This window comes from Felis catus, chromosome B4 (assembly GCF_018350175.1).
Source record: "Felis catus isolate Fca126 chromosome B4, F.catus_Fca126_mat1.0, whole genome shotgun sequence".
NCBI lineage: Eukaryota > Metazoa > Chordata > Mammalia > Carnivora > Felidae > Felis > Felis catus.
The window spans coordinates 12,444,427-12,459,278 of NC_058374.1; the positions used below are offsets into that span (position 1 = coordinate 12,444,427).

Here is a 14,852-nt window from a genome sequence, read left to right on the forward strand (position 1 = left end):
TCCTAAAAACATACAAACTTCCAAGACTGAATCAGGAAGAAAGAGAAAATCTGAACAGACTCAGTTATGAAACTAACTCAGTAATAAAAAAAATTCCCAAACAAAAGTCCAGGGCCAGACACTTTCACAGGTGAATTTTACCAAACATTTAAAGTTAGGGGCACCTGGGTGGCTCATTCAGTTACATGTCCGACTTCGGCTCAAGTCATGATTTCACGGTTGGTGAGTTAGAGCCCTGCATCAGGCTTTGTGTTGACAGCTCGGAGCCCGGAGTCTGGAGCCTGCTTCAGAATCTATCTCCCTCTCTCTCTGTTCCACCCCCACTCATTCTATCTCTCAAAATAATAAATAAAACATTTAGAATAATCTTAAAAAAAAATAGAGTTAATACCTATCCTTCTCAAACTATTCAAAAAAACTGAAGGAAATTTTCCAAATCCATTCTACAAGACCAGCATTGCTCTGATATCAAACCAAAGACACTACAAACAACAACAAAAAAAATAAAAATAAATTAAAAAACAATAGGCCAATATCCCTGATGAACATAGATGCAAAAATCCTCAACAAATTATTAGCAAACTCAATTCAAAAATTAATTAGAAGGACCATTCACCACAATCAAGTGGGATTTATTCCAGGGATGATCCAATACCCACAAAACTGAACATGATACACCACGTTAACAAAAAGAATAAAAACAAGATTATCTCAATAGATGCAGAGAAAGCATTTGACAAAATTCAACCTCCATTTATGATAAAGAATTTCAACAAACTGAGTAAAGGAACATACCTCAACATAATAAAGGCCATGTATGAAAAACCACAGCTAACATCATATTCAACAACGTAAAACTGAAAGCTTTTCCCCTATAATCAGGAACAAGACAAGGATACCCACACTTGTCACTTTTATTCAACATAGTACTGGAAGTCCTAGCCAGACAAATTAGACAAGAAACAAAAGGCATCCAAATTGGTAAGGAAGAAGTACAACTTTCCCTATTTGCAAATGATAGGACATTAAATATAGGAAACCCTAATATGCAAAATTAATATACAGGCATCTGTTGTATTTCTACACACTAATAACGAATAAGAAAAATTAAGAAAACAACCCCACTTATAGTCACACCAAAAACAGTAAAATGCCTAGGAATAAATTTAACCAAGAAGTTGAAACGTCTATACTGTGAAAATTATAAGGCACTGATGAAATAAGTTGAACACAAATTAATGGAAAGACATACCATGCTCATGGATTGGAAAAGTAAGTATTGTTAAAATGTCCATACTATCCAAAGAAATTTACACATGTAATCTAATTCATATCAAAACACCAACAGCACTTTTTCACAGAAACAGAACAATCCCAAAATTTGTATGGAACCACAAAAGACCATGAATAGCCAAAGCCATCTTGATAAAGAATGACAAAGCTGGAGGTATCATCTTCCCACATCTCATACTAATCTATAGTAATCAAAACAGTATGGTACAAGCACAATAATAGACACACAGATCAAAAGAACAGAATAGACAGCCCAGAAATAAACACACACATATGTGGTTAATTAATCTACAAAAGAGAAGGCAAGAATGCACTACAGAGAAAAGATGGTTTCTTCAATAAGTAGTGTTGGAAAAACTCAACAGTAACATAAAGAATGAAATGGGACTACTTTCTTATACCATATACAAAAATAAACTCTAAATGGATTAAAAACTCTAAATGTAAGCCCTGAAACTATATAAGTCCTAAAAGAAAACATAAGCAGTAAACTCCTAGACATCAATCTGAACAGTATATTTTTCCATCAGTCTCCTCAGACAAAAGCAACAAAAGCAGAAATTTAAAAAATGAGACTACATGAAACTAAAGCCTTTTGCACAGTGAACCAAATCAAAAGGCAACCTACTGGCTGAGAGAAAATATTTTCAAATGATCTATCCAATAGGGGGTTAATATCCAAAACATAAAGAACTCCCATAACAACAAAAAACAATCCAATTTAAAAATGGGCAAAGTACCTGACTAGACACTTTTCCAGAGACATACAGATGGCCAACACATATGGAAAGATGTTCAACATCACTCTCATCAGGGAAACGCAAACCAAAAGCACCATGAGGTTGCACCTCAAGCTTGTTAAGACAATTATTATCCAAAAACTAGAAGATACCATGTGTTGGCAAGGTGTGGAGAAGAAGTAGGTCCCTCATACACTGTTGATATGAATGTAAACTGGTGCAGCCACTAAGGAAAACAATGTAGAACTTCCAGAAAATTAAAAATAGAACTACCATGAGGTCCAGTAATCCCACCTCTGGGTATAAACCCAAATTGGATGAACTCAGTACCTCAAAGAGCTATCTGCACTCACAAAATTCAGTGCAACAGTTTTCACAAGAGCCAAGATACAGAAACAACCTACATGTCCATTGACAGATAAAGGGATAAAGAAACTGTGGTGTATATATACAACCAAGGATTATTTAGACCTGCCATTTGCAACAATGGACGAAGGATGGACCTTAAGAGCATTATGCTAAGCAAAATAAGTTAGAGTAGGACAAATACCATGATCTCATTTACATGTGGAATCTAAAACAAACAAAAAACATACAATGAGATACCACCACACGCCGATTAGAATGTCTATATTTCCTGACCATACGAAGTACTGAGAAGAACAGTTGGAGCTCTCATATATTGCTAATGCAAATAAACATCACAGCCACTCTCAAAAACAATTTTGCAGTTTCTTACCAAGTTAAACATACACCTACCTTCTAGCCCAGTGAACCTATCCTAGGTATTTACCCAAAACGTACTGAAATTTACGTTCATACAAAAACTTGTACATGGATCTTTATGGATGCTCCGATAGCCTAAAATCGTAAACTTAAAGTCTCTTCTCAACTGAGGACTAGATCATTAAAACCGTGGTACCTCCCTACAATGGAATACTCAGCAATTAAAAAAAAAAATGAATAAAAACAAAACGAACAAATTTCAAGTGCATTATGCTAAGTAAAAGCAACCAAACTGAAAAAAAAAAAAACAACATACTGTATGATTCCACTCATATAGCATTCTGGAAAATGCACAACTGGTGTTGGAGGACAATTCAGTGGTTCCCACAAGTTCAGGTTAGGGAAGGGTCTGACCAAAAAAGGGCAGAAGTGAGGCTCTTTGCAGTGATGGCACTTTTTGGCACTGTGGTTGTAGTTGTCATTATACAACCATGGGCATTTATCAAAATTTGTAACAGCATATAAAGAGAGCAAATTTTACTGTGTATGGATTTTAGATAGTTTAGAAAATCAGAAAGAGACAGATCTCTCTGGACATTAGATACCTCTGGATGAAAAACAGTTTTCATTTAACAAATGTTTAAGACCCATAAAAAATGGACCAAATATACAACAGTAAATAAAATAGATCTCCCTACCCTTGGATAGTTTAGTCTACTTGAGCAGGCAATGTCTCCAGAGTGGGAAAACAAAGACCAAGTGGTGTGACAGAATGGCCGCCATCTTTAAATACAACAAGACACCTCCCCTCAACTACTCTGCCCTGTCATCTGCAGCCTTATATGTATTAAGCCATCCACAGGCCAACTTCATCAAAGAGTTGTCCACCCTCACTCATCCCCCATAACCCTACTCCCTCTTTTAGGGAAGTTTAGGTTCTCATTTAGACCACCAAAGAGAGGCTGCTCTTCAGTCATCAATTTACTTGACTTCTCAACAGATTTTGGCTCTGTCAATCACTCATAGTTATGCAAATACCCTGTATCCTTGACTCTTCTAGTTTTCCCTTTCCCTCTCTGACTGCTCCTTCTCAACCAGGTTTAGCATCCCACAAGGCTTAGTCCTACCCTAGGGCCCATGCTCTGCTCTTCCTATGTACTCTCCCTTGGGAGTTTCGTTCATATTCAGTCTCAACGGACACCCAATTATTGTTAAGTCCCAAAGGTCTATCCTCCACTCAGAGCTCTTCTCAAAGCTCCAAACTTAGAGACGCAACCACCTATTCCAGATCTCACTTGGCTCAAAATGACTCAGATGGTTCAAATACACTGCAACTCAGTATGTCCAACATCTGCCATATGAATTCCTCCACCAAACCTTTCCTGCCTACATTTCTCAGTGTTGGTCCTGGCATGCGGTTTACCTGCCAGAAACACAGGAGTTATCTTTGACCCTCGCCTACCTCCTTTCCCACCAAACCATCAGCAATACCTACTAATTTCATTTCCCAAATCACTCTCCAATTTGCCTCCTTTACTCCATCCCTACTGCCTCTACCCTAGTCCAGCAACTATCTGGTAGCTTTATAACCACTACCTGTTCTCACCACATCATTTGGATTTCCTCCAATCCAGTTGTTTTTTTCCAAATGTAAATTTGATCCCATCACCCCTCCTTTCAGAACACAAAAGGCTTCCCATTCACAGAACAAAACCCAAATCTTCACTAGGTCTAGCACTGCCTCAAGCTCTTGCCTCATCCTTCTTACTCCCTTTGCTCCAGACACAAGAGCTTTCTTTCATGCCCTCAAATGCACGATGTACTATGCTACCACAGGGCCTCTCTCCACAGACTGTCCTCCTTTGGATTACACTCATCTCTCCCTGATCCCAACATTAACGAGGAGGTCACTTCATCCATCACATTTTAGCTCCAGTATCAGTTCAGGAGAGAAGACTTTCGTAACCCTTAAGTCAAGGTCAGATTCTCTCTTTTTATTTATTTTTTGGATCATTTGCTTCCATTAAAAATTATGAAGTCACTAATGGGTTCTTTTGATTGTGTCAATCACCAACAATAGGACTATAAGCTTTAGGAGATCAGGGACTTTGTATTTTGCTCAACGTTGAAAGTCTAGCACCTAACACAGCAGCTGCTTTATACTAGGTACATAGTATTTGCTAAAAATTGGACTCAGCAATCCTACAAAACGAGGTATGTATAATATCATACATGTCTGCATTCTGTAATAGCAATGTCCTATTAACCACCTATTAACCCAACCACCTATTAACAGAGAGCTTGATTAAATATATTGTGACACTAAAGAAACTGATCCCATTCACAACTGCACCAAGAACCATAAAGTACCTAGGAATAAATGTAACCAAAGATGCAAAAGATCTGTATGCTGAAAACTATAGAAAGCTTATGAAGGAAATTGAAGATACAAAGAAATGGAAAAACATTCCATGCTCATGGATTGGAAGAATAAATATTGTTAAAATGTCAATACTACCCAAAGCAATCTACACATTCAACGCAATCCCAATCAAAATTGCACCAGCATTCTTCTCGAAGCTAGAACAAGCAATCCTAAAAGTTGTATGGAACCACAAAAGACCCCAAATAGCCAAAGTAATATTGAAGAAGAAGACCAAAGTGGGAGGCATCACAATCCCAGATTTTAGCCTCTACTACAAAAACACACACATAGATCAATGGAATAGAGAACCCAGACTTGGACCCACAAAAATATGGCCAACTAATCTTTGACAAAGCAGGAAAGAATATCCAATGGAAAAAAGACAAGTCTCTTTAACAAATGGTGCTGGGAGAACTGGATGGCAACATGAATAATGAAACTAGACCACTTTCTTACACCATACACAAAGATAAACTCAAAATGGATGAAGGACCTGAATGTGAGACAGGAAACCATCAAAACCCTAGAGGAAAAATCAGGAAAAAAACCTCTTTGACCTCAGCCACCGTAATTTCTTATTTGACACATCTCAAAGGCAAGGGAATTAAAAGCAAAAATGAACTATTGGGACCTCATGAAGAGAAAAAGCTTCTGCACTGCAAAGGAAACAATCAACAAAACTAAAAGGCAAACTACAGAATGGGAAAAGATATTTGCAAATGACATATCAGACAAAGGGCTAGTATCCAAAATCTATAAAGAACTCACCAAACTCCACACCCAAAAAACAAATAATCCAGGGAAGAAATGGGCATAAGACATGAATAGACACTTCTCTAAAGAAGACATCCAGATGGCCAACACGCGCACGAAAAGATGTTCAACGTCACTCCTCATCAGGGAAATACAAATCAAAACCACACTGAGATACCACCTCATGCCAGAGTGGCTAAAATGAACAAATCAGGAGACTATATAGATGCTGGAGAGGATGTGGAGAAATGGGAACCCTCTTGCACTGTTGGTGGGAATGCAAACTGGTGCAGCCACTCTGGAAAACAGTGTGGAGTTTCCTCAAAAAATTAAAAATAGAACTACCCTATGATCCAGCAATAGCACTGCTAGGAATTTACCCAAGGGATACAGGAGTGCTGATGCATAGGGGCACATGTACTCCAAAGTTTATAGCACCACTTTCAACAATAGCCAAATTATGCAAAAAGCCTAAATGTCCATCAGCTGACAAATGGATAAAGAAGATGTGGTTTATATACACAATGGAATACTACTTGGCAATGAGAAGGAATGAAATCTGGCCATTTGCAGCAACATGGATGGAACTGGAGGGTATTATGCTAAGTGAAATAAGTCAGGCAGAGAAAGACAGATACCATATGTTCTCACTCATATGTGGATCTTGAGAAACTTAACAGAAGACTATGGGGGAGGGGAAGGGGAAAAAAAAAGTTACAGAGAGGGAGGGAGGCAAACCATAAGAGACTCTTAAATACAGAGAACAAACTAGGGTTTGATAGGGGTGGGGGAGAGGGGGAAATGGGTGATGGGCATTGAGGAGGGCACCTGTTGGGTTGAGCACTGGGTGTTGTATGGAAACCAATTTGACAATAAATTATATTTAATAAATATATATATGTATATATACACACACACACACACACACACACACACACACACACGGTGACATGCATACAATGGAATACACTATGCAGCTCTTTAAGGCAACTTGATCTGCATTGATATGGAAAGATCCTCAAGATCTATTTGTGAATAAAGTCAAAGTATAGCAAAGTGTATAGAGTGGGCTGCCATTTGCGTAAAAGAACACAGTCAATATACAAGTGTGAATTCTTTCTTGGATGAAAATACTCATTAAACATTTATAAGAAACTAGTAACAGTAGCTACTTGGAGGGTAGGTGGGAAATGGGTGGGTGGGTGTCAGAGATGAGAGAGAAACTACTGACTACCATTTTATACTTCTAGATTTGGGGACCCTCGTGAGCCACTCAACATGTGCAAATTAGGTTATTAACTCAAAAAATATGAGTCCTTGTCCCGTGGGATACCCAAAACCCCACATCAGAACACTCCCAGAAGTCAGTCTGTCACACTGCCTTAAAAACATCTCGGATGTTTTTAAGATACTGGGACTGGCCACCTCCTCTACTGAGCCAGCCCCACAATCATCCCAGCTCAAATATGCCAACGCTATTTGGGAAAGGGACAGTCTTCAAAATCTCCCCCCAACTCTGGCATCTGTCCCAGATGGACAGATCCCTTTTATATTTTCATACCCCAAATTACTGTTTTTAAGTTTATTTTTAGACAGAGAGAGCACATGTGCACACACACGTGCTCACATGGCGGGTGGGAAGGGGGCGAGACAAAAGGAGAGAGAGAATCCCAAGCAGGCTGTGCGCCATCTTGGCACAGCCCAAAGCAGGGCTCAGTCTCGCAAAGCGTGAGATCATGACCTGAGCCAAAATCAAGAGTTGGACACTTAACCAACTGAGCCACCCAGGTGCCCCTTTACCCAAAACTATCTTAACCTTTACATTCCACAACCATTTTGGCCACCCTGTATCTCTACGTCTTAACAAATAGAGTTAACCATCAAAGAAGTGTTAGCTATAAGCAATCATCTCCTTGAGGACTTTTTCTTCTCCTTTAAAAGACTGCCTAGAGCCTTATGCTATCAATAACATTAATGATATAATAGTCATAACAGCTCTCATGTATTGAGTACATACTCCGTCAGGCACTATGCTAAGGGCTTTACATATTTTCATTTTTTTTACATAGCTAAATCATATTGCATCAACCCTATGATGTAGATTGTTTCCATTTTACAGGAGAGGAAACTGAGGCACTGTGCCCACCTTCACTCCATCTTGTTCTCTGACTTTATGAGGATCCCAATACCAAGTAGTAAAGCCTCAGGAAGCTACAGCCTCAGGAAGCTACAGTTTATGAACAGTGTTCTGTTTTGTTTTGTTTTTTTTACTGCCAGAGGAGTGGGAGGGATAATACTCTTTGGTCTGGGCTTCTGGAAGAGTATTCTTGACTCATTTGGTCACAAAATTCAGACAAGATGCAGCTTTTCTATTACTTTGCTGTGACGTAGGGCACAGCCGTTTCTTACCCTATTGTCTTCCTGGATCTCCCAGTCGCTGGAAAAAGTTGCCAGGTGCTGCCCTTGAGAACAATTCGAAAACTGGAAAAGGCTGGAAAACATCCTTCTGTTCTCTTGAGTGTCTGGAAAGATGGCATCTTGGAAATTGACTCCATGAGGCAAGAGGTTATAATTTTCATCCATCCTAATGGGGGGGGGAGAAAAAAAAGCAGAACTGCAGGCTGGACAGCCATAGGGTACACCGGCTTTAATCAACAGTTGTCAAGACCGTGACAATCTTGCCTTTACACCACCGTGTCTCTCATGGCTCTCATTAGAGGACTTACTATTTCTAATGGTTTCTCTGCCTCACATTGCACGAATCTATCCTGAAGGTTTTCCAACAGATGAGTTTGGGTGAAGGGTTGGGGAGAGGGGATGCAGATGTGTTGGTCTATTTGTATATCGCCCAAGTGGCCTTTCTCACAGGGTGGCCCTTGTTTCTTGATGAAAGGAAAGCCAGTTATAAGGACCAGTTATAAGCCAGTTGTAAGGTTCGAATCCTGCCATTGCTACTCGTCTTCTGACAGGAGACACAAATTTCCTAAATTCTCTGAGCTTCACTGTGCCAGTCTGTAAAAAGAGGAGAATAGCACCTTGTTGGTGGTAGTGTAAGAACTGCATTGTGGGGCGCCTGGGTGGTGCAGTCGGCTAAGCGTCCGACTTCAGCCAGGTCACGATCTCACGGTCCGTGAGTTCGAGCCCCGCGTCGGGCTCTGGGCTGATGGCTCGGAGCCTGGAGCCTGTTTCCGATTCTGTGTCTCCCTCTCTCTCTGCCCCTCCCCCGTTCATGCTCTGTCTCTCTCTGTCCCAAAAATAAATAAAAACGTTGAAAATTAAAAAAAAAAAAAAAAAAGAACTGCATTGTAAAGTGAAGAGGCGCCTGGGGGGCTCAGTCAGCTGAGCATCGGACTTCGGCTCAGGTCATGATCTCCAGGTTTGTGGGTTCGAGCCCCGCGTCGGGCTCTGTGCTGACAGCTCAGAGCCTGGAGCCTGCTTCAGATTCTGGGTCTCCCTCTCTCTCTGCCCCTCCCCTGCTCAAGCTCTGTCTCTCTCTCTCAAAAATAAACATTAAAAAAAAAAAGTTTTAAAAAAGAGAGAAAGAAAAAGTATCTGGCATGGATTGAGTGCAGTTCAGATGTTAACATTTTTACAAAGGACAAATTGCCTGTTGCAAAGATAAATCACGCAGAGACAGGGCAGGTAGAAGTTAACCTCCAGCACAAAAAGGTGGTGCAGGGCGGACCAGGGAGCGGCCACTGCCGCTTTCCCCAGTGACAGTGCCCAGAATCTGTTCTTGCCTCACTGGGTCCGGAGTAACAGCGGAGGAATGATTTGTATGCAGTTGTTAGGACACTTCGGGGCAACACAGCTCTGTGAAATGGAAATCTGTCAGACTACCAGTTGACTCTGTATTTCTGCCCTAAGTTTTTGTAAATATGTCAAAGAGAAAGAAGAAAGAGCTGGCTGACCACCACAGAGCCCCTGGACAAAACTCTTTCATGATAAAATCAGAAAATAAATCACGTCTGCTCAAGTTCTCCAGCTCTTACTTCTTTGGAAAATAAAGTTTCAGTGATTAATAGCTTTATAGCTGGGTTCTCGGTGTCCTTCCTAAAGAAAAATAGGAAAAATCTAAGTGTCTTTGTATCAAGAAGAATATGGTCTCACTCCTTGCTGCATTTAGAAACTATATTTCAACAGCAATTAAAAGAAGAAAAACAACTTAATCTAGCTAAACCACGGCAGCAAACGCAAAGCACGCCATGTATTCTAAACTTAGAGATCTGGCTTCGATACAGAAAACATGTGTTGCCACGAGCTTATGAACGCCCCTCGGTGGACCTTAAGGTTTTCTTTCCCAGACTGGTGGGAAATCTCAAGAGCTAAAAGTGATCTGCAGACTGAGGTCATAGTCATTCCAAATGTTCTTAGTGCTACTTTATGGACTGAGAAGACTGGAACCATCACTAGTGTTAACTGTGGATCAATTCACTCACTCGCTTGACATGTAGGTTAGATTCCAGTTCCATGTTCCTCTCAGCTGCTCTGTGTCACTCTCATTCAACTGGAGACAGCCAATGCATTTAGGGTTGCACCTGCCAGTCTCTATTTCAAACTTGAAGCCCATTGACTGAATTCTTACACACGTGAATTCCATCGTGACTGCAGGCCAATCTTCACCGAACTTCACAAGATTCCAGGAGTCTCCAGTCAGAGAGGGACTTCCAGCCCGATTCATTTATTCTCTTCCAAGCACTGGGAGACAGTCTTCCCCCCACCCCCCCAGCAGGCCCCCACACAAACCTCTGCTATTCTGAAAAGCCCAGCACTGAGGTCTGCCGGTGGTGGACAAGGGGGGGTGGGGAACAAAGGGACAGCTGGGCTGCATTCTGCAGGATTCCTATCTTGGCATTTAAGCAGGGAGGGGAGGGGGGGGCGGGATGGCAGAGGGACTATTTGTTCTGCCTCTAACCTGTACCAGGTGTTCTGCATGATTCTCCACCAACCTTGTTTCTCACATTATGAAAGGGAGAGTATGGAGGTTCATTCAGAAGGCAACTTGCTCAAAGATCACACGAAGAGCAGAACCAGAACTCCAACAGTCTGATTTCAAAGTTTGTTTCTTTTTTTACCCCTCAGCATCTCAACCTACTCCCAGTGAATCCAATTAAAATAATAAAAATTAAAAAAAAAAAAAAGGAGTCAAATGGATTTTGGAAACCACCCTGAGCTTTGGCTGGAAACACTCCTCTGTGCATTCAGCAGTGAAACCACCCCTGTTTTTTCGACAGCTTTAGCCAAAGGCCCCCAGGCCCCCATGTCTAGACGTGGGACAGAGCAGGAGAGAATAAAGAGCAAGGAAAGGAGCCCAAGGGATATTCTAATAGGGCCTGGACAGCTTTCCCTGGAGGTGCTGAGCCGGCTCCAGATAACGGTGCCCTCGGGAGGTCAGGCCAACGGGCGGAGGAGGTGGTGTGGGCGGGAGGGGCCGCGCTCACCTGAGGAAGAAGAAATAGGAGTAGTCCTGGACCACGGTGTGCGAGTGACACGAGAAGTAGCCCAGGCCGGTGAGGTTGAGCCTGGAGCCCGCGGGCACCTCCAGCATGCTGCCCCACGCCTGGTCGCACAGCATCTCGATCTCGGCGGAGTAGAAGAGCCCCGCGTCGCTGGGCTCGTACTGCCACGGCAGGTAGTTGTACAGGCCGTGCACTTCCTGGTGCAGCGCCAGCACCTTGGCGTACACGATGATCTCGGCCAGCTCGGCGCGGCAGCCCTCGCTCAGGGGTCTCCACTCCGAGGGCAGCTGGCAGCCGCGGGCGGCCCCGAGCCGGCCGGCCACGCAGAGCGCGGCGAGCAGCAGCGGGCGCAGCATGCCGGCGGCGGGAGCGGACGGCGAGCGCGGCCCGGGTCGGCGCTGCGCCCCGGGCGCACTAGCCAGGGCGCATGGCGGGGACGCCCGGGACCAGCAGGGCAGAGCGGGGGCGCGCGGCCGCCGGGCGCGGGTAGGCGTCGGGGAGCCGGGAGCGCCCGCCCCGCCGGCCCGCGAAGGGCAGCCCTGCGCGCTGGGCTCGGCGCGCCGCTACTGTCCGCCGCCGGGCTCGCGGCGCCCGGCCCGCGTCCGCGTCGCTTTAAAGGGTCTCGGGGCGGGCCGGCCGCCCGCCTCTTGCCCTGCCCCCCGCGACGGGGCGTGGGCTGCGGCGGGAGAGGGCGGAGAGGCGGCCGGGGCGGAGGTGGGCGGCCGGCCAGGGGCGCTCGGGAGCTGCGGCGCGCAGGGCCGGTCCCCCCGAGGCCCCGCGCGCCGTTGGGGGAGTGCGGGGCCTGCGGGAGACGGTCACTGACTGCTGGGAGCCGCGGCCCGGCCCTCCTCCCGCGCCCCACTGATGCGCTGTGTCGGAGCTCTCCAGGCGGAAAGCCTGTTCCAAACCAACAATCGCTGTTCCTTTGCGTGAGTACCGTGTTGACATTTTCTGGGTCGTTCTTTTAGAGTCAACACGCGTCGAGATCAAATCGGACTTTTGCTTCGCAGCGGTGAATTGGGAAACCCAGCGCGGGCCAATAAACTTTTGCCGATCTGTCTCGCTCGCTCTCTCTCTCATGTTGCTTATGACTTAATGGTAATCTCAGGAAAGCCTTCATAAAAGATTCGAAAAGCCATGCTGTCCTGATTTTCCTAAAGCTGCACGATTTACATAATTCCTATTTACAGCTTCTGAACACCCTACACCTGAGAAATAAATGCAGTAAATTCCACCCAGCTTCTCACAGGTCCGTGGGTCAGTGCATGAGTCTGAGGGAGATCCAGGCTCAACAGTCTCTTTCTCTCTAAACTCACCAGCTCCTTTTATCTCTGAACTACCATTAAGAGTTCCCAATGCAGTACGAAGAAAAAAGAGGATGATCACTTACAAATACATTTATATTTTTATATGTGTGTTACATCATACATATAATCATGCATGTAATGTGCATCCCATGGTACTTATATCATAGGTATTATATGTATGATATATTTATAATAAATTTATAAGCAGAACTGCCTTAAAACAGAAGCCTCTTTTCCTTAAGCATCTTATTTGTACAAGTCTGAGCCTTGGCACACAGCTAAATTCTTCTATGCGTTGAAGGGAAAACTCAGGGAATTCTGGAAGGAAAGGTAAGGAGAAGAGAGGATAAAGCTGCAGGAGACAAGGTTTCAAGCCTGGGCCTCACCTCCCCCTGGCTCCCAAGTCTTCTCCCTGTGGCCCCTAAATCTTCAGCCGGGGGAATTTAATTCACGATTGCTTGCCACCCAGCAAGGGCAGTCTTTGAAGGCAACTCTCCCGTGCAGGTCCCTCCCCTGCAGGACAGGGACTCAGGAGGAAGAGGCCAGGAGAGAGGCCGTCTGGGGTAAGGGAGGGCTTTGGGCATCCCCGGAAGTGGGATCACCAGGACTCCAGGCAGCCCTGCGCTGTTAAGAGAATGGGAAACCGCAGCTAACATTCTGTCACACTAGCCCAGAATCTGCTCAGCGACTCAATCAACCAAATTCTTATTCTTACAAAACCCTCTGTGATGCGCCTAAAAACAGACAGATGCGTCTGCGCCTATCAGACAGTCGGTTAGGCATCCAGCTTCGGCTCAGATCATGATCTCACTGCTTGTGGGTTCCAGCCCTGCACTGGGCTCTGGGCTGACAGCTCAGAGCCTGGAACCTGCTTCAGATTCTCTCTCTCTCGGCCCCTGCCCCACTTGTGCATGCTTTCTCTCTCTCTCTCTCAAAAATAAATAAACATTAAAAAAAATCTTTAAAAAAATAAAAGAGTGGGGCTCGAGATAACAGTAGCCCTCGTGGTATATGACCCCCACCCCCAAACCCCCTGGTAGATACCAGACTTTCACACAATGGGTAAATGGTGTTCAAGGATAACATCAGACACCGTATATCAGCACTGCTTGCTTGTCTCTTGCTGAATATGTAAATTAGGAAATTTCATAATGTCGTGGTCTCCATCTGCTAGGGCTACCATAGCACAATCCACCGACAGGTGGCTCAAAGCACAGACAGTTCTTTTGTTACTGTTCTAGAAGCCAAAAGCCCAAGGTCAAGACGTCATCAGGGTCAGTTTCTGGTGTAGTCTCTCTTCCAGGCTTGTAGATGGCTGCCTCCCCTCTGTGTCTTCACACGGCCTTTCCACCTTTCCTTTTGTGCATGTGGGGAGAGAGAGAGGAGAGAGAGAGAGAGAGAGATCTGATGTCTCTTCCTCCTCATATAATGACGTCCATCCTATCCGAATAGCCCCACTCTTGTGACCTCATTGATCTTAATTACTTCTCTAAAGTCTTTACCCCCAAATGCAGTCTCCTTGTGGGTTAGTGTTTCAACGTGTGAATTTGGGAGGAGAAGGAAGGAGAGACAATTTAGTCCGTAACAGCTAGTTAGTAGGTATTCTGCAGGTCTGCTAGAGAAAGAGAGAGAGGGGATATACAATGGCTTATATTCCTGGCAAGCCAACTTAGAGCAAGTGTTGCCAAATTACAATATTAATAATTGCTAACATGTATTTATTGCTTACTGTGGACCAAGCACATTTGTAAGGAGTTTGACTATGTTATCTGAATTAATTCTCCAAACAACACTCCTAAGTAGATACTACTATCATCCTCTTTTTGCAGATAAAGAAACTTTGGCACAGAGAGGTTAACTGACTTACCCAAGATCACAGAGCTAGACAGTGACTGAGCCAGGATTCAAACCCCAGCATCAGACTCCAGAATATATGCGTTTAACTACATTATGAGAATATGGACAAAATAGGCAGTGTTTTAAAGGTACAAGTGGGCCGTTCATCTAGAAGTAAATATATGCAGAGTAATAACCTTAGCATAATCACCAGTGATGGCTAAATCAGTATGTAATTGGACTAACATGAAATTTGAATTAACCGGCGACCCTGCTCTGTGTTTGTCGTATGCTGCAATTTATACAGACAAGA

General features: G+C 43.9%; 1 protein-coding gene across 2 annotated transcripts in view; it reads right to left on the reverse strand.

The window, feature by feature from the left end:
• CCDC3 (coiled-coil domain containing 3) overlaps window positions 1-14,852 on the reverse strand; it is a 192,960-nt gene that overhangs the window by 104,804 nt on the left and 73,304 nt on the right. For both annotated transcript variants that reach the window (XM_045060874.1, XM_045060873.1), the window contains 2 exons: window positions 11,379-14,059; window positions 8,347-8,521 (listed from right to left, as the gene is read on the reverse strand). In XM_045060874.1, coding sequence (XP_044916809.1) covers window positions 8,347-8,521; window positions 11,379-11,752 — 549 coding nt within the window. In that variant the 5' untranslated portion in view covers window positions 11,753-14,059. The remainder of the gene's footprint in view (window positions 1-8,346; window positions 8,522-11,378; window positions 14,060-14,852) is intronic.